General features: G+C 38.1%; 1 protein-coding gene across 1 annotated transcript in view; it reads right to left on the reverse strand.

The window, feature by feature from the left end:
• Nucleotides 1-5,091: 5,091 nt before the first annotated feature.
• The window catches only part of ATP8B4 (ATPase phospholipid transporting 8B4 (putative)), a 185,983-nt gene continuing 171,461 nt past the window's right edge, over nucleotides 5,092-19,613 (reverse strand). The window contains exons 23-26 of the mRNA XM_055132113.1: nucleotides 16,727-16,972; nucleotides 10,024-10,162; nucleotides 6,902-7,032; nucleotides 5,092-5,373 (exon numbers count right to left, since the gene is read on the reverse strand). Of these exons, the coding sequence (XP_054988088.1) occupies nucleotides 5,092-5,373; nucleotides 6,902-7,032; nucleotides 10,024-10,162; nucleotides 16,727-16,972 (798 nt within the window). The remainder of the gene's footprint in view (nucleotides 5,374-6,901; nucleotides 7,033-10,023; nucleotides 10,163-16,726; nucleotides 16,973-19,613) is intronic.

The following is a 19,613-nucleotide window of genomic DNA, read 5'->3' on the forward strand; positions in this document are numbered from 1 at the left end:
GATTTTATAGAGTACAGATTAATAAGAGATTAAAATGGAACAAAACAAAAATCATCCCTATCAAAATACCATCCAATTTGTTAATCATACTTGCCTGGAAGAAGGCAGGGCATAATAGAAACACCTATCTATGATAAGGTTACACTAACCAGATTTCTCCTTGGTCATTATTTTACTTTTAAATCAAATGAACTTTCATCTCAGCAAGAATTCTGGTTCAGTAAGTTTATTTTCCTGTATAGCCCAGGGTTCCAGTTTATTAAAAACTTAAACTTGCTCTTTAAGTCTTACAGGAATCTGAATTGAGATAGTCAGAGATTTCTGGTCAATTCATTAGTATTAGTTCTTGAACTCTGGACACTTGCTTATACCACTCCAAGCTGATTTGCATCCTGCATCAGTTACAGGAATAGATTTTCCAGGAAGTTTTGAAACAGAGATAGTTGTGAAGGGCAGATAGGCCACTTGCTTGGTTAAATCATAGCTCCAGACCTACAGATTACTTCATCCAGCCGGGTCCTTCAAATCTTTTACAATGATCATTTTGAAACACATGGGTCATTTAGTTCTGGCTTCCAGGCAGTTCAACAGAATGCTTAGACTAGAAAATTGCAAAAGTTTATGATTTCTCACCGAGGAATGAAATGTGACACAACAGAGCAGACTGCAAATATTTAATACCAGATGTTAATGTAAAACTTGGAAAATTGCAGCCCTGTAATAATCATTTGACCCCTAACCTGTAAAAACTCATATCCCTCCAAAGGTTTCATTATTTCTACTTCTTATATCTTCAACATAGTCTCACTTTTATGTGAAATAATAATTCTGTGTGATTTAGCCAAGTTAGGCAAATCAGTCTCAAGACACACACATTCGATATTTCAATCTCAAGTCATATACATACTAATAGAGTACTGTGGTTTCTTGCTATAAAGATCAAAAGAAGGCCACTCTTATTTGTAGTTTCTAATGGTTAAAAAAATCTTAAGATTTTTTGACATGTTTATGTGCATTGTCTGCACACCACACTGATATCACTTCTCACTTCTCCATAACACTACGAAAGCTATCGTGAAAGCTATTTATGTTTTTTAATTTTTAGAATTAAGAGGCAAAGAAAACATCCTAAGAACATTGCAAGACACTTTTGACTTGTTTATACTTCTTCCTGATTTTAAACACTTGTCCAATAAATATTTTCTCTCCATTTGCACACACACACTCATACACACATGCACTTTATTTGGGGGCCACACCCAGCAGTGTGTATAAGTTTCAGCCTAGTTCTGTGCTTGGGATCACTCCAGATGGCACTCTGGAGCCCATTCCATGCTGGTGATTGAACCTGGAGCTCCCACATGCAGAGCATACAGTCGTCTGTCGAACCATCTCTCTGGTCCCTCTAGTGACAATTTTAGAAGGAGGCAAACAGAAATTTCACACATTTGTACAGTTTGGTATGGAATGAAGAGCTATAAACTCCTTCTAGGCTAAGAAGGGCTGGATTTCAATATCAATTAGATTCAATTCTCTCTCTCTCTCTCTCTCTCTCTCTCTCTCTCTGTCTGTCTGTCTGTCTCACTTATGTGTGATGTCCAGAAAAGCACAAAACCTTACTATACCTCAATTATATTTTTCTAAATTTTCTAAATTTTTATAATTTTTCCTGGGGTTTGAGTGTATAGTGGGTTGGGTGCTTGTCTGGCACACAGCCAAACTGAGTTGGGTCTCCAGCATCCCATATGGTCCCCTGAGCACTGCCAGGAATAATTAATGAGTGCAGAGCCAAGAGTAAGCCCTGCATGCTGCCAGGTGTGGCTACAAAAAAAAAAGTAAAAAAGTGTTTTGACCATCTTAGAGGGTTACTGTGGGACTCCAAGAATATCTTTTATGTAGAGCTGAGAATCTCTATAACTATGAAGGAAAGTGTTGAGCTCTATTGTTTTCACTTGAATCCTTGAGAGATATCAAGCCCAAAGGTTCTTCTCTGAACTAAATGACAAGATAGCGGAGACTCTAAAACAGGCCTCTCCTTACTGGTTCTGGGTGTCTTTGTTTTTATATACTTTTGATATAGAAAATGAAGTAACTTAGTGCAAAGGACTCAGACAAAAGCACTTTGTTAGGGTTTGACACCACTGTAGTGAGCCAAGAGAGACCCATAGGCGTCTTTCCATTATAGGCTATCAGAAATACAAAGCAGTGCAGATGCCAAGTGCTGCCTTCAAGAGAGCATCCAGTTCTAATAACTCTCTTTCTCTTGCTCTCCAATTAAAGACAAGTGCAAATACTCAGTGAGCAACATCGGCAAGAACGACCCACAGAAGGAGGGAGGGAGGGGAGGAAATTGAGCATACACTGTCCTGTTTCTCCGTTGCTGGGCACAAGGGCACGGGGAGTCAAGGACAAGTACATTCTGAGCAGGATCACTGCATGACAAGTCAGAGCTCCTTTCCTCCCATCATGCTGTATAGATCTTGCTTTCTTCATCCCTTTCTCTTTCTATTCCTCAAGGCATATATGCTTTACCTACACCAGCCTAAGTCAAGGAAAAAATACTTTTAATGGTCTACAAGACCTCAGAACATAGACAAAAACTTTAAAAACACAGTTACTAACTTCGTTCCTGACTATAAAAAATCCTCCTTTTTCTTTCTTTTTCAAAGAATCTGATAACATTTATGGAAAATTAAAATTTTATTATTCCCTAGTGCACCATCATCACCTCCCACTTCTCAGGCTTTTCATTTTCAGGTTCAAAATCATCCCTGGCACTTGTGATCAAATGAACTTGCAATGGGTGTGTGAGCTTATTTGGAGCTCATGTGGCCAAAGTAAGCCGATAATGTGTTTCCCTCACAATCATCCACATTATCTGTCCATAAACAGCCTTATTAAATTTAAGCCGAATTTCCAAACTTGGTCTATTTCTAATCTTTCCCATCCCTTACACAGAGATCCAATTGCTTAATTTATTTTTTATTCTGATCCTAAAAATGATGTATATTTTCCCTGGGCATGCAAAGGAAAGAGGAACAAAAACAGTTGACCAACTTAACACAAACACTCCCCAGTGAGTTCCCTCCCCCAAAAAAAGACAAAATATCAGACACCAATAGTGCCAAAACATTTACTAAATGTTTTCAAATCTTTCAAAAACATTACAAAAAGCAAGCAAACACAGTGATGCTAGTGACAAATTAGACATTGAAAACTAATATCTGTGTAAGTCTATGCAGGCATATATGATAAAAGAGAACATGTATGAATATTTGCTATGATTAAGCAGTGCATTAGACTTTTACATGTAACTCACCTGATCCCATTCAGGAAAATTTATCCTAGACATTGGAATTCAGCCCCCTCTCCAATGAATATTATGCTATTCCATATCCACCATAGCCACCACCCATAGGCTATCTGGCTCTGGAAAAAAATGGTCTAGCTAAGGACCTTGTAAAGTGAGAGGCTCACTTATAGAAAATTGATATAGCATAATGATAATTTATCTTTGCTTTTTGGTAAATTTGCCTCCAATTCTAGTTGGGTTTTTCCACTTAGAACAGTGATTTTTCAACCACTAGACTGTGTGTTGGTGCTGGTCCACGGGTGTAAAAATGGTGAAAACCACTGGCATAAACACTAAGGAATTTTATATCTTCATAATATCTTTTCATCAAAAACTTTCCTAACAATCACTTCAATTCTAGTTCATTTTCTTCTCTTCAAATTCTGATGCAAATTTTATGTCATGGAATTTCAACTAACTGCCTATTTGATGAGAATTATGCTTTGAATGGTTAACTAATCTGTGCTTTGACAATCCTCAAGCCACCACATGAGGTAGGTGCTATCTCCTCATTTTACAGAGGAGGAAATTAGTCTCAAGAAAGGCACATTCATTTCGTAAGGGGATCAAGGTAAGAAGAGATATGGCTGAGGTTTGAACACAAATCTGCCTGACTCCATTTATAGGAACTGTTCTGATCTGGACTGGAAACTTGAACTGAAACATATCCAAAGCACCAGCCTCGTCTGCATATATATGACATTATAATTAGAATATTTATAATTCAAAGATATCTATCTTTGAATTATATCTATTTTTGCTATCTATCTTTGAATTATAAACATGGCTGCTGAATGTCAAAAGCCACAAACTCTGAATGACCTGAACTTGAATATTTAAATAGGAATGGAAGAGATTATTTATTAGTTTGACTTTAAGTATGACCTTTAAAAATTTGAAAAATGTTGAATGTATCTTCCCATACACAGTATGGAATACTGTCATTAAAATGTAGAATTCCAAGGCCTTGATAATTCCATGAATGATTCTGAAGGTTGCACAGAAAATGGCTACTGAGGTTGCCATAATATTTAGGAACATTAGAGATCCCAACTTTGATATTTCATAAACATCTCCCTGAGAGAGCTTTCAATCAGTAAGACCATATTGCCAATTTATTTCCCCTGTAAAGATGCTCGATCCACTTTGTCTCTCACTGGTAGGAAATGAAGAGAGCAACATATTTTTCTGTTCTTCAGGCAGGAAAGTGATTTGCTGTGTTGACTGAACAAACTGGAGACATGCTGTTCTTAGTATGCAAACACCGTGGTATGTATATATATTAAGTCTTAAAAACATACACACACATTATCTTGGGAAAAGCTGATCTCACATCTATATGCTTATCCAGAAACAAGAGTGCATTTTAGCCAGCAGAGATGTCTTTTGAATACATCCTTTTCCCCATGTATAGATCCGTTTCATGTCCATGCAGATTCACAACTTTTCCTCCCAAATAATATTTTAAAGTGTAGTTCAATTGAGATTGACAGAAACTTGTGATATGCCTAGAAACTTGTACTGTGCAAGTTTCATTCACCGAGTCACAAATGAGACAGGTACCCTGGGCACCTGCAGAGCACCTCACTATGTGCTGGGCACTCACATTTCCTGACACAGATTGAAATGAAGGGAGGCAATCTGCCCTACCCGAAGCCCCTGATTCCACACTCCAGAGCCAGCTGGATTTCAGCTCCAGCTGAAGTGAAAAGATAACTGTGGTTCAAATTCATCTTGACTCACAGTTTCACTGTTTTATCCTGGCTCAAGCTGCTCACTGTGTCTGTGGTTTTCTTACATAAATTCTCAAACCAACTAGTGCTATTATACGGTGCCTTTTCCAACCCTGATGTGGAAGGTGGATTTTTAACTCGCATATTTTTTCCAGATGTGATAAGCTCTCCATAGCCCTCTTGGTGAGCAAAAGCATATCCAGATCTTCTTGAGCTTGATCTCCGAGTCTGAGGCTTTCGGCTACGTAGGGGCCTTGCTTTCTTCTGAGCCTTCTGCCACTGGCGAATCTGGAAAACGAGGCCCAGAATGAGGCACACTCTGTAATACGAAATCATTTTTGGTGAAAATGGCATATAAAACACCATCATTGCACAAGGAAGTTTCTCATCTATAAATAAGGAACTTTTCCAACCCCAAAATTACACTCTCAGTTTTTATTCTACCAACAGGTTACTCAACCAACAAAACAGTTAAGATACAATTTATGAATATTACCATTTCCTACATCTACATAAATAAATAAGAAGGTCTGTACAGAAAATTTTTCTAACAATTATACCCAAACTCAATATAACAATTCGTAGTCCCATTCCCAGAAAACAGGCCTCTCTCTCTTTCTTTTGGAAACCCTCAGAATCCAACAGTCATTTGTAACTGGACTAGGAGAAAATTTAGAAAATGAATATGACACATTTCTACTCAGGTCCATGCATCATGAGATTGTCAGGGTTGGATTTCTTGAGTCACAAATTGTGACTTTTTCAAGAGCTCAGTATCTTTCGGGTGGGTTGCCAATATTTCTTTCATTCCCCTATAAAGTGGAAGAGAACAAGATCCAAAGTTTGATCCAAGTCACCTTGTTCATGGACTCAGCTGATCCCTTGGATTCTGACTTTCATGTCAAGGGAAAGTTGTTAAGGAGAAACTCACCATCTGACTAAATAAGTACAGGAAAAAATGAGCATCATCTTCCTTCCCTCAGCTCATCCATCACTTTTCGGGTTTCCTTCAAAATGAGCTCACAGAGCCAAGAGGAATGAAAGACACTTAACATGAAACTCTGAGAGGTGTGACAGAAGGAAGATTTTCATAGTTTGGCCTCAGAATCTGAGAAAAATCATGTTAAGAATAGTTCTAACTCAGTTTCTCTCACTATTATTATCGAGGTCCTTGATCTAATAAGTTCTCTCCTTCCTCCTCTTCTTCCTGAAATGCGCTCTAATCTAATTCCATAGCATCTTACTCTTACTCCTTTTCCCATGACATACTGAAATATAACCTATGAGTAGCTTATTATTTAGGTATTTCTATAATCTGTTCCATTTTACTTCAACCTTTATAGTTTACCACCCAGTTATCATGATGCATTTTTCTTTATTTACCTGTCTTAAACATAACATATCTCCCAGTTTTCTACTACTCTATTTCCTACAAATATTCAGGATCCATTCACCTCATGCCTTTACTGTATTTTAGTGTACCTTTTACTTGACCCCCAAATCAATAATTTTCCCCCAGTTTACCTTTTCTTTGTCCAAACAACTCTCCAAATTCTGCCAATGAGTTTCCACTTTTAAAAGTCGACCTCTAAAAACACTCAAGTTGTATTTTATAATTCCATCCCCATATTGAGTCTATATATTCCTCTTTATTGTCCCTTATACAATTAGTCCCCCTTCTGTAAAATGGGGCATATGTGGGTATTTGCTGATGGGAATTTTATTGACTCTTCCCTGGATCTAAGCAAGCAGAAAAGGACATAATTTCAAGAGCCAGGAACCAGCCTTTTCAGTATTTATCATCACAGCTATATACCTGATCACTTAAGGTTGGAAACAAATCCACCTTCAAAAATCTGAATGCCATCACGGGCAGAATTGAAGCCACCGTTGTTAAGAGAATAACAAGCCAGATGAACTTCTGGGTCAAGGAATGTCGTGCGTTTCCTGTCACAAAAGAAAAATTATCCAAAGTGATTATGAATAGTATTAAATTAATAGACTTAATGCAGTCATCCAACAATCCTGAACAACAGAGTGTGGACTCATTTCTAAGCCTGGATGGAGTAAGTTTCTTTATTTGATACACAACACTTACTTGATACAGACATGTACTGGGATGTTTGTTCAAACAAAAGAATAAGGGCCAGTTAAGTAAACATGTCTACTTAACTGGGAAATGTCACCCCTATCTATATCACTAAAATAAACTTTGGTCGCTGTTGGTTTCCTATGGATTTACTATGATGCCTTCAATTATCCCTGTCTCCTCTCCCAATGGTAAGATGTTAGCAACACATGAAAACTTGGTATAATATACCATACTGATTTTATATGAGGACTCAGTATATCATACCATACTGATTGATATATTGCTTCCAGTTGCCTTTAGACAAGGGCAGAAAGAAATTTGATTCAACAGAGTGTTTCTTTGTATTCTTTGAAGCTGAGTAGCCCTAGACATGACTCTGGAACCAACTTCACTTCAAAACTACGCTTACATCTATACCTTTACTTTGAACTAACTTCACTCAGTATTGAGTTTGGGGGCTGGGGGGGCTTGGAGGAAAGAGTGTTGGGGTACTTGGGAAAAAAAGGTGTCACTGCTGATGGGTGTGGCATTGGAATTATGTGTATAAGAACCCACTATTAACATCACTGTAAGCCACAGAATCTTAATTTAAAATTAAATTAAAACAAACAAACAAATAAATAAAACCACACTTGTGCTTGTTGCTGGTTAATAAGGGGAAATTTTTTTTCTTAAACCCCAATGTTGGTCTAAATTTTTGAAAGTCTTATTGAAGCTCATTAATTGATTCCTGGAATGGCATGTGCTTAGCTGGAGAGCCTGGTCCCCAAACTACTTTCTTTACTTAAGGCATTCCAGTCTCATTATGCGTGGTAGAATGCTCTTAGGACTACAAGTCTTCTAGTCAATGCATTGAACTTTCAGATTGGGCAACACTCCAAATTTTAAAAATAGTTTTAAAGTCTTTCTTTCCTAATATGCTTATTGTTATTCATAACCAGCATGTTTCCACATGACTGAAATCTTTTCGTAAACAACGTATTAACGTTACATATTAAGGAAAAGTGATGTAAATAAAGATTTCTGTATATATACAGAGAATACAAAACTTGAAGAGCATGATTCTCAAATGTATGCATGCATTTAAATGAAATAACATCTTCAAGTGCCTTTGTATTAATGGAGATGTATAACCCTAGAGATGCTCTTATTTTGTTTTCTACATGAACCAATCTCTGAAGAATTGTGTTGATAGTCTGCATTCTTCAAATCACTGTCATTCCATTGCTCATCAATTTGTTCGAGCGGGCACCAGTAACGTGTCTCATTGAGACACTTATTGTTACTGTTTTTGGCATATCCAATAGGCACGGGTAGCTTGCCAGGCTCTGCCATGCGCAGGCTCGATATTCTCCATAGCTTGCCAGGCTCTCCGAGAGGGACGGAGAAATTGAACTTGGGTCGGCTGCATGAAAGGTGAACGCTCAACCATTGTGCTATCGCTCCAGTCCATTCTTCAAATAGTGGAGGCAAATCCTAGACTTGCCTGATTGAGCTTATGAAGGTCATCACTGTATGTTTCATTTTTCTACCACTTGCTGGGATGACTTCAGAAACATTATTGCCACCACCTAACTTACACATTTCAGATTCTGAAGCTTCTGAGGAAGTATATTAATGACTCCTTTGTATCAATTTCAATGGCCCTTGGCAGGAACCATTTTGAAATTCCGAGTTTAATAGTAATACTATATTCTCTGTATTACTACCAAATTATTTCTACCAAAAGTGTACATCTGATAGACCAGATGTACACTTTTGGTAGAATTACAGAAACTCAGGGTTTGGGAATTTTTTTTAATTAAATTATTCTTTTATTGAATCACCATGTGGAAAGTTACAAAGCTTTCAGGTTTAAGTCTCAGTCATACAATGCTTGAACACCCATTCCTTCACCAGTACACATATTCCACCACCAAGAGTCACAGTATACCTCCCCCCTCCCCCCCACCTCCCCAGCCCCCCACCCCACCTGTGTAACTGATAAATTTCACTTTACTTTCACTTTACTTTGATTACATTCAATATTTCAACAAAAAACTCACTATTATTGTTTGGATTTTCTCCCTGGGTTTGGGGAATTTTTAAATGTCCTTTGATACCCATCTGATGCTTAATCACTCCCCAGTGTCCCCAGTGGCAATTAAACTGCATTTTCTTGAATTATCATCATCATGGTAAATGTTTATTGAAAAAGCTACAAAAATGTCACATGACAAATATTTTACATGTGTTTTGTCATTTAACCCTCTAAGATTTCCACTGAAAATAGGAAAATAATAATTTGTTCTGTTTAGAAAACATTAAGGCATTAAAGGGAAAAGACACTAGCCCAGGGTGTCATATGGAACAGACTCTGAACTCCCATTCTCTCTCTACAGACTATACCCTTCACATTACTATGGACTAATAATCAGTTTCAGAAGGATACAAATTGTACAGCCTTTCTTGCTTATCTAAATGCACATCAATTCCATTAATGAACTCTGTCAGGGATATTGGTGATAATGTAATATAAAAAGGAAGAACCAATACGTGCCTCTCTTTACATGAACTTTTCTTAGGTCCTCAGGTAAACCTGACTGTGCTTTCTATTTTCAAAGGAAAAATCTAATATAGTTTGAGAACCTGTACATAATGATCTCAAAGATTCTTGTGCATCTGTTTTGGACAACACAAAATAATCTTCTGAAACCCTGTCTAGACTAGAAAGCTTTCAAATGCTTCTCTCAACAAATTCCTAAAGAAAAGGTCATTGTTATCTCTAGTGCCACCTAACCGAGAAAATACATTACAAAAAGAAATAAATAGCACTGTGGCAATACTAGGTAGTAGGGCTCACTTACCGACAAATGGAAACTGATTTGGGAAGATGCTAAAGATGCCATTACTGTGCATTGTAAATAAAATAGAAAAGTAAGTGGCAATGCTGCCCCAGATGAAGACGTGATTAATGACAGTCCAGTAACTGGTATCCAAGGCTATCTGTAAATAAAGTCAAATACAGAAGGGAGATCATTGAGGATTAAAATAGCCTCATTTACCGAGTAACATAGCTCTGTGAAAAGATGAGGGCAACAACCAACCACAGGCACTCAATTTTTCTGTACAAAATGAGAAACTGACTTGACAGTTTGTGGGGGTAATTGACTTCAGAACTTAGATCTGCAAGCCATTATATCTGCCAAGATTGAGTCAGAATTGAGAGATAAAATATTAAACTCCTTTTAAGTAATAAATAAGAGAGAAGAATACTTTCTCATTCCAAAGTTACTTTCCAAATTGTTCTCAAAAACTGGGGAAAAGGTTTTTTTTTCTGTTGTTAGCCAGGACATTTACCCATCCTGTGTGATCACATTTATTCAGATATGATGTATGTTGCATGACCAATACAACATATTTTGATGGTATATCCCCCAAATTATTCAAATAATACCAAAAAAATTTTAATTCTCTCTTGGCATAAGATTCAGAAGCTGGAATTCAGGGTGACTGGGGAGCAAATTCACAATCTGTCTTCTTTCCAACAATTGTGGCAACACAGCTGAGAAGAGTGGTGTGCTATCCGGGAATCAAGAAAACCACTGGAGAATACGAGCCCTTTGTTTCCCAGAGGCATAAAAAATAAGTTCTGGCATCGTTATTTTCATCTACAAAGTCCCTGAATATACAAGGAAAGATCCTTTGAGTTTTTAGCAGGGTTTGGTGCCAGAGGCAGCCCTTTCTACAGAGTACAGAGATTCCTCCAAGCATATGCACCAACTTCACCAAGTTTTCTGTCCCTTAAAATGTTGCCTCGTTTGACATGTGGTCTTGATATAAACTACCAGTTATAAAATTTCAGGCTTTTCTCTCCCCAAAAGGCATGAGAACAGAGTCCCATTTCTATGCCTTAGCAGAGAGATGCTGGTTTTCCAATTCACCTGGTTGCCAAGACATTAGGCCATAATTTCCAATTTTATTTTCCACCACCCTGTCAGTTTAGTACCAGCAAGACACCAATATCTGCCCTGAAGAGTCATACCCTGTAGGTATGAGCAAAGAAAACTCACAGTCTGTTTATGAGGACTTGACTAAACAAACAAGAACAGGTGGCTCCCATTGAGGCAGAACCTAAGAAACAGACAGATGAGCATTCTCACCAAAATCAGTGAATGAGAACTCTTAAGGGGATGCAATTAGATCAGAAGAGAAAAATGCTGGATGAGAAAAATATATTATTTCTCTATTTAAAAAATTCAGTAAAGAAACCAAATAAGAACAGTCACGGATGGGAACTGAATTAATATTCTAGGGGAAAAAAAACCAAATGGAAATAACATCTCACAAGAAAGAGTAAAATCTTGAAGAAATGGAAACCATGTGCAAAATATATGAGACATGGATGGCAAATCTATAGATGTCAGACTCATGGGCCCAATATAAAAATAATAGTGTTTGAGAAAAGGGAAAAGCAATAGAGATGAAACAAAAAATAACTGAAGAAAACTTCTCTACTGTAACAGAGTGTAAAAAATTTTAGGTTAAGAGGATTTGCTGAAATTCTAGGCCAATTAAAGAAATGCACTGCCATTTCATGACATTTGTGAAAACCAAGAATAAAGAATATAAACTTTGAAACAAAGCAGATATTACATACTAAAAAAAAAGGAATCAACCAGACCTCAAATTACTAGATTAAAACTGTGATACAGTTGAACAACATTTACAGTTTATGAAGAAAAGGCTCTGACTCAAGGATTTATTGCCCATCCAACAAATCTTTCAAATATAAAGAAAGCTTTGAGCTCAGAAGTATAACATCTACGGGCCTTTTCTGAATGTTAGTCAAAGAAATTTCTATAACCATATGAATGTGAAATCAGAAAATGTCTCAAAATAGCAGAAAACAGAAAAAAATGGTTCTGAACAATGATTCTTATAAATGTATAGTTGGCTCTAAATAAATTATACTGAGTATAAACTGTAGTGTTAATTTGGAAAAACAGTAAAACACACAAAACATATGTCAAAGGAGTATTAGCAATATCCTGGAACTCAAATTTAAATTGTTAATAGGTAAGAGTTGGGGAAGGGAGTAGGAGCAGAAAGGAAGAAATGAAAACATGTTTACTTGAGGGTCAATGAGGCAAGGTATGAAATGAGCTAATGAAACATTTAGTGGGAGATATAGTTATTATTTCATGTTGTAAATCAATATGGAAACAGATTTGAATGACTTAAATTAATGAGAAATTACTAGTAAAATGATAATCAAATTATAAGTGAGTTTATAAACTTAAATATGCATATAAACTATTGATGACATATGGGATGTTTAATTTTTAATTCAAGTAGGAAAAGATTAAAGTAGAACTAAAAAGTATAATTCAAAATAACAAAGGTTTATGAAAGAAGTAAAATAAGACACATTATTAAAATAGTGTGAGTAGCTCAAACTTCCATATCAATGAAAAAAACTAATAGAATGAAATAAGACAGAAATAAAAAGGAAAGAAAGAAAAGGCCTAGATTCTATATCAAGTAGATGCAAACTAAAAGGAAAAATACTGATTTTTTTATAAAAGTATTTTTCATAGTAAAAGACAAAAGCTACAAAGAACAGTCAAGAACCATTATGTGTCAGTTATTATAATCTCAAAATATATCAGGTGAAATTTCTTTGATATATAAGGAAAAGGGGCTGAGGAGATCGTAAAGTGGTTAGGGTGCTTGCTTTGAATGCTGCCAACCTGAGTTAGATACCCAACATCTCATAGATACCCAGCCTGAGCACTGCCAGCCACATGGTTGGGTGTTGCCCCCAGGGAACCAAATTGTGTCTCCCTGTGGCTCTTTCTGGTTAATTGGCCCTCCTGAAGATTTCAGAGCTTCTAAGAAAAAATTATAACTCAAACAAGTGTATCTCATTACAATTTGTAAGTTAATATGGCAGTATTTATAATAAAAATGATACCTTGTAAAAAAACTTGAGGAAAAAATACAATTTTTTAATTAATCACATTGGGAATGTTAGAATTTCTGGCTCCAAGGGCTACAGCACTAATACAGCAGGTAGGGCATCTGCCTTGCACGTGGCCCACCCAGGTTCAATATCTGGCATCCTATATGGTCCCCTGAGTACCACAAGCAGTGATCCCTGAACACAGAGAAGGAGTAAGCCCTTAGCTCTACCAGATGCAGCCACTGTATATATATATATATATATATATATATATGTGTGTGTGTGTGTGTGTATACAGTATGTATACATATATATACAGTATGTATATATACTGTATATATACACACATATGTACTTTATATATATGTATATATTATTTTATATATAATATCACTGTATCACTGTCATACCATTGATCATCAATTTGCTCAAGTGGGCCCAGTAACATCTCCATTCATCCTAGCCCTGAGATTTTAGCAGCCTCTCGTTACTCGTCCTTCCCAGTGGTGCCGTATTAGAGGCTCTTCAGGGTCAGGGGAATGAGACCCATCATTGTTACTGTATTTGGCATATGAATATGCCATGGGGAGCTTGCCAGGCTCTCCCATGCGAGCAGGAATCTCTCAGTAGCTTGCCAGGTTCTCCAAGAGAGATGGCTAGGCTATAAAGATGTGTGCTTCTCGGCCTCGCACTTCTGGGAGCTTGGTTTTATAGTCTCTGTATGTTGGCCACTGATGGGATTACATGGTGCCAGGGGCAGTTTGTGGGTGTGACTGCCTAGCTACTGAAAAATGGGGGATCTGGGCGGAAGAGACCCGGTACTGATCCAAGCAGGCTTGGAGATCTCAGCCCCGGGTCCTGCACACCTGGGTTCCTCTGCCAGTTCCTGCATGTGTGAGGCTCGTCCAAGCATGTGGAGAGTGGACTTGAGCATGTCTGTGCTGGGTTCCAGAGGAGAATACTGGGGAAACTGTCTGCCACAGAGGCAGGTTGAGGACTGGGATGTGGGTGGTGGAAAATGTACACTGGTGGACGGACGGATGAGTGTTCCTCATTGTATGGCTGAATCTCAAACATGAAAGCTCAGTAACTTTATCTCACAATGATACAATTGAAAAAAAAAAAGTAATGTGGAGCTCATGCCCATTCAATTAGCTCATTCAATGCCTGAGAAAATAAATGTTTATTTTATATATAGTATATGATATATAAATGCTATATGTATTATATTTATATAAAGTATAATGCATGTTATCCTTAATAGAGGTAATAATAACTGATTCTGAAGAGTCCCAGTAAGAAAAATCCTGCTTTGGTCATCAGAGATAAGATGGATATGTAACTCAAACAGTAGAGGTAATTTAGTATCTCAGCCAAAGTCTAAGATGTGCCTCTGTTCAATTGTAACTTCTGTCTTCGTATTCTTCTGTCCTCACACTAAACAAGTATTTGTGTCAGGCTCTCTATTTTAAGGCGGACTATATAGTAAGCAAAGACTGCTAGATGTTGAAAACTAGTGTCCACTCTTATTCATTCTGCTTCTAGATGATCATTTGTAACCGGGCTCCATCTCTGCTCCCAGAAAGTTTACTTCCTTTTATTTCCAGAAAATTTTTTTCTGTCTCCTGGTTCTTTCAGGGCTCAGCAGTAAGAATTGATTGCAATTCAATGACAGAAAGGAGCACGTTTCTGTCATTAGTATTATACCAATGTTTTAACAAGTGCATAATAATTATGTAAGATGTTCATGTCCTTAAAAAGCTAAGTGATCAGAATCATGTAACCCTTGAAAAACACGTCAGGCAGAGAGGAGATCCTGGAGAAAATCAATTAAACCTGAATCAGATAGTCATGCAGTGTTCTGTCCAGTACATCCTGATGAGGGACCAATGTTTTCCTTGAAACCTAAATATGAATTCCCTCTGAGGAAGCAGAGGTCTCATTCTTCTAGAATCTTGATGATCAAAAGTATGATATTTTGGAGAAACTTTTTAAAAAGTCAAATCCCAGAACTGCAAGATTCCACAGTCTTTTAGTATCAATAAAAAAAATGTCTTTAAAATGGAATTGCGTCTGTGGTCTTTCAACTTGTGACCCTTGAAAAACACGTCAGGCAGAGAGGACAATCTCTTCTTGAAGAAAGGAGAAATGTAACTATGATATGTAACTGTAACATGAGATGTGTGTTTTGTGAAGAAGCCATTTCTAAATTGTAAGTTAGTATAAAACACAGCACAAGCATTGTGAAAGCATGCACTGTAGCACTGTAGCCCTGTCATCCAGTTATTCATCGATTTGTTTGAGTGGGCAACAGTAATGTCTCCATTGTGAGACTTCTTGTTACTGGTTTTTGGCTTATCAAATACGCCATGGGTAGCTTGCCAGGGTCTGCCATGCAGGCAGGATACTCTTGGTAACTTGCCAGGCTCTCTGAGAGGGACGGAGGAATCAAACCCTGGTCGGCCACGTACAAGGCAAACGCCCTACCCGCTATGCTATCACTCCAGTCCATTGTGATAGTATACAAAAATTAATTATGGATAAGAAAAAAGGTTATGAAGGAACAGCTATAGTTTCCATTTTTTTATTAAAAAGATAAAATTAATCCCCAAGTGTAGGGTGAATTGAGAAAACTGCTTTCAGTATAAACATATAATGTCTATTCATTTGAGGAATGAATTTTCCAGGCAACTTTTTACCACTACTTAGAGAGCAAGTAATGTGAAGGGGAGTTTAAAGTATGCTCTCCAGTCCCTTTTTCCTTGTTATCACTTGCAATCTTTCAAATCATCTCTGAGAGCATTACTAACAGACCTCACCTTGAGAAGAGTTAGCTGTTACTGCTAAGTGGGTCTCTTGATGTACCTACAACCGTTGCTCCAGCCCTTCCAATAAGCCAATCATCTAATTAGATGGAACCCAAGAGTACACAAAGGGTCCGCAACAATACCAGAAGATCACAAACAAAGCAAAGGTCAGGTCCTATTGGTCACTTTAGCCAGGAAAGCTACAACGGTTTGTGAACTAAAGCCTATTTCTATTGTCCTCTATTTGCATTAGAAATGGAACAAACAAACAAACAAAAGCATCTCAAGATGCCTTAAGGTCAACGGAACATCAAAATTCATGCCCAATAGCAAAGCTTCTTTGAGTCTGAGATTCAAAGCTACATCTACAACATTGAACCTCAAGAATAATTCTAAGGAAATGTACTCCTGCATAATTGCTTTAACTTAACCTTGAAATTATTTAGTCTTACAGAAATAAGGAGAAACTTCCTTTCCATTATCACTAAAATATGGTATTTTCTCCTTCAAGCACCAGGAGGAAGTGGTAGCAGACTTATTTCTCATTATATACAATGCTCAAGCTCAAGTGATTGATTGTGAGGTTGCTACTAGCTTGGAGCTTACGGACATCTAAGGCTAATCATTTTTATCTGGCAATTTATGCTAAAGCTCCCAGTTTTCATCTCAAAATGTGTGGTTAAAAAGAAAACCCCAGGATTTCAAGATTCATTCAGGTTTCGCCCAGCAAGGCCAACAATGAAATGGAGCTGTATGGAATGCAAGCCCATCAAGTTAAGATAGTTTTACCAGCATTACCTGAACACTGACCACAAAGACCAAAGATGTGGCCATGGTAACTGCGAAAGACTGGTAATCAGCTATGTGCTGCCCATCTTCTCCAGCCACGTTGTAAAAAGACCCATAGGGAATGAAGAAAAGGACTAATGATGTATAGATTCCATGTGCCATGCAGATGAAAAATTTACGTTTGTTAAAAAGTAGATTCAGCTGTCCAGGTTGATAGAGCAGGGGGCAATCCAGGCTGTTTTGGTCACTCACATCCTGTCAAAAGAGTGTTATTTTAGTGGAAGAGACTTCGGACAAGTCCCAGTAGCCCTGAACTCCCAGTCTCCAAAAATAACCAAGTGCATATCTGAGTATGGCCTACACTACACCACACTCATTATCTTGTTTTCATTCCATAATCATCCAGAAGAGAACAGAGTGATCCCCACTTTACAGAAAAGTGACTTGAGACAGAGAGAGAGAGTGATTTAGAGAGGAAGAATGAGTGTGTGTGTGTGTGTGTGTGTGTGTGAGAGAGAGAGAGAGAGAGAGAGAGAGAGAGAGAGAGAGAGAGAGAGAGAGAGAGAGAGAAGAAAAGCATCTGCCATGGAGGAAGGCAGGGTGTGGGAGTGGGGGGTGGAGGTTGATGGAGGGAACCTGGGGACATGAGTACTGGGAAATGTACACTGGCGGATGGGTGTTGAAACACTATATGACTGAAATACAATCATGAACAGCTTTGTAAGGTTCCATCTCATAGTGATTCAATTAGAAAGTTTTGTGTTTTTTTTTTTAAGTCTAAACCAGAAAAGAGAGAGAGAAATTTGGGAAATGTCACTCACTGCTCATAGAACAGAACCAGCGTTTGACTTTAGCCCAGATATTTGGCTTTAAATGAAAGTTTCTTTTCTCTGCTCTCTGCACTCTTCCAGAATTCAAATAAATAGGTGGTGCACCATGAGAGGACCCCTAGTTAATGACTGTGGCAGTGACGGGTAGTGACCAAGAGATGGCAGCAGAGTTGCAGGGTGTAAATAGGTCCATGACTGCCAACTTTGGAGGACCCATGAGAGGAAAGAAGAAATAGCAAAAATTGTACATATCATTCTAGATGGGAAAGGACCTGAATGTGAGTCGCTGAATGTTCAACTAAGTGAGAAGTCTAAAGTAGTTAGTAGGCATTCACAGCACAATTTGAACAGAGCAAGAGGACACCATGTTGGCCCCCGCAGGGTCCCAGGAGAAACTAGAGCAGTGCTTCTCAAATGAAATGTGCATGCTAGGGAACAGGTCTGGATTTAGTGGGTGACAGGAGAGACCTGAGATGGGGTTTCCAACCCTCAAAGAGCACTGATGATGACAACATTGTGAATTTTAAAGTCAAAAAAAGTGGCAAGGATCAAGCACTGGAAACATTAGAGGACCGTAGGTGGAGAAGAAGCAAGCAAAGGGAATGTGACACAGGCAGGAATTCTGGGGTCGGCCCATGTCCCTGTTCCTGCTTGTAGTTCATTTACCTATGTCCAGAGATGCGAAGAATAGCATCTTCCTCAATTGACAATTGCCATAATTAAATGAGCCTGGCAAGCTCCCCGTGGTGTATTCGATATGCCAAAAACAGTAACAGCAAGTCTCACGATGGAGACGTTACTAGCGCCCGCTTGAGAAATCAATGAGCAATGGGATGACAGTGATACAGTGATAGTGATAATTCTTGCCATACCAGAAATCATAAATAACAACAAATAAAATGAGAATAATGATAATAACATCAGCAATGGTGTAGTCATTTCAGAATGGAGTGGCCTGGACCTAGGCTTAGTTCTGTCATACATTGGCTACCAGGCTTTGAGACAGTGATCTGAACCTCTGAGACTTGATTTCTTTCTTACAAAATGAATAGTTCCATGGCTCCACAGATGATCACTGACGCTTTCTATCAAAGCATCCCATGTGATCCGATTAAAGCCAAAGTTGACAGAGAAGAAAAGAAAAGGGGTAAATACTCAACTTGACGGCAATATCTTCTTCTCCTTTTTTTACTTCAGATTGCATAATAACCATCTTTTCCCAGAAACTGCTTAATTTGTATTATTTTACTCTACATTCTGGGCAGCTACAAAACACCAAGAAAAGTAACCCTTGTATAAACAGGAGCCCTTGGGAGTCAGCGTGCTTAGTCTTTATTTCTAAGGTCTTTGGAAGTTCATTTTCTTTTTTGTAGATTTTGAAAAAAATCTGCTGTGCACAAACTGCCCTTTTTAAGCAGACGCAAAATGAGAGGAATGACTACAAAGTCACAGAATGGGAGAGTGGAGTGAGCTCATAAATGTGAAGATTTATATTTTGCAATAGACGGCTATGGGCCAGAAAAAAGAGGCCTAGCAAATGGTGTAACAAAGAGGTCTAACAACAGTCTGGAGAAAATCTGGTCTCCTTAAAAATACTTCAAAAAAACTTAATAATAATTCTAATTGTGCCATGGAAACTCCTCTGGCTAGCCTTCGACTTCCCCAAAGGCAGCCAGACTTTTTCCCCTTTCAGGAAGCACCTTCCAAGACAGTTGAACGTGCCAACAATCTACCATTTTTGTAAGTGATTCCCTCCTTTCTCTCCTTTTAAGCATACTGAGGCACGCTGAGCTAGACCAGGTCACTGAGCCCGGTTCCCTCCAGGATTGTGGGCTGCCTGTCTTCCTCTCCCATTGGCAGGGAGCCCAACTGGCCTGTAGTCCTGGTTCTGGGCTTCTCAGATCAAGGACATCTCGCCACATACGCTTGCTCTGTGTACTCCAACCTAATTCTGCGGTCTTCCCTCTCAGTAGCTGAAGTCTTCTATAACCCTCAGAGCACACGAAGCAGCATTTCCTGGTGTGTGAACCACAATCGTTAGCTCTGTGGGTGTTATCTGAAAACTA

This window comes from Sorex araneus, chromosome 3, assembly GCF_027595985.1.
Source record: "Sorex araneus isolate mSorAra2 chromosome 3, mSorAra2.pri, whole genome shotgun sequence".
Classification (NCBI taxonomy): domain Eukaryota; kingdom Metazoa; phylum Chordata; class Mammalia; order Eulipotyphla; family Soricidae; genus Sorex; species Sorex araneus.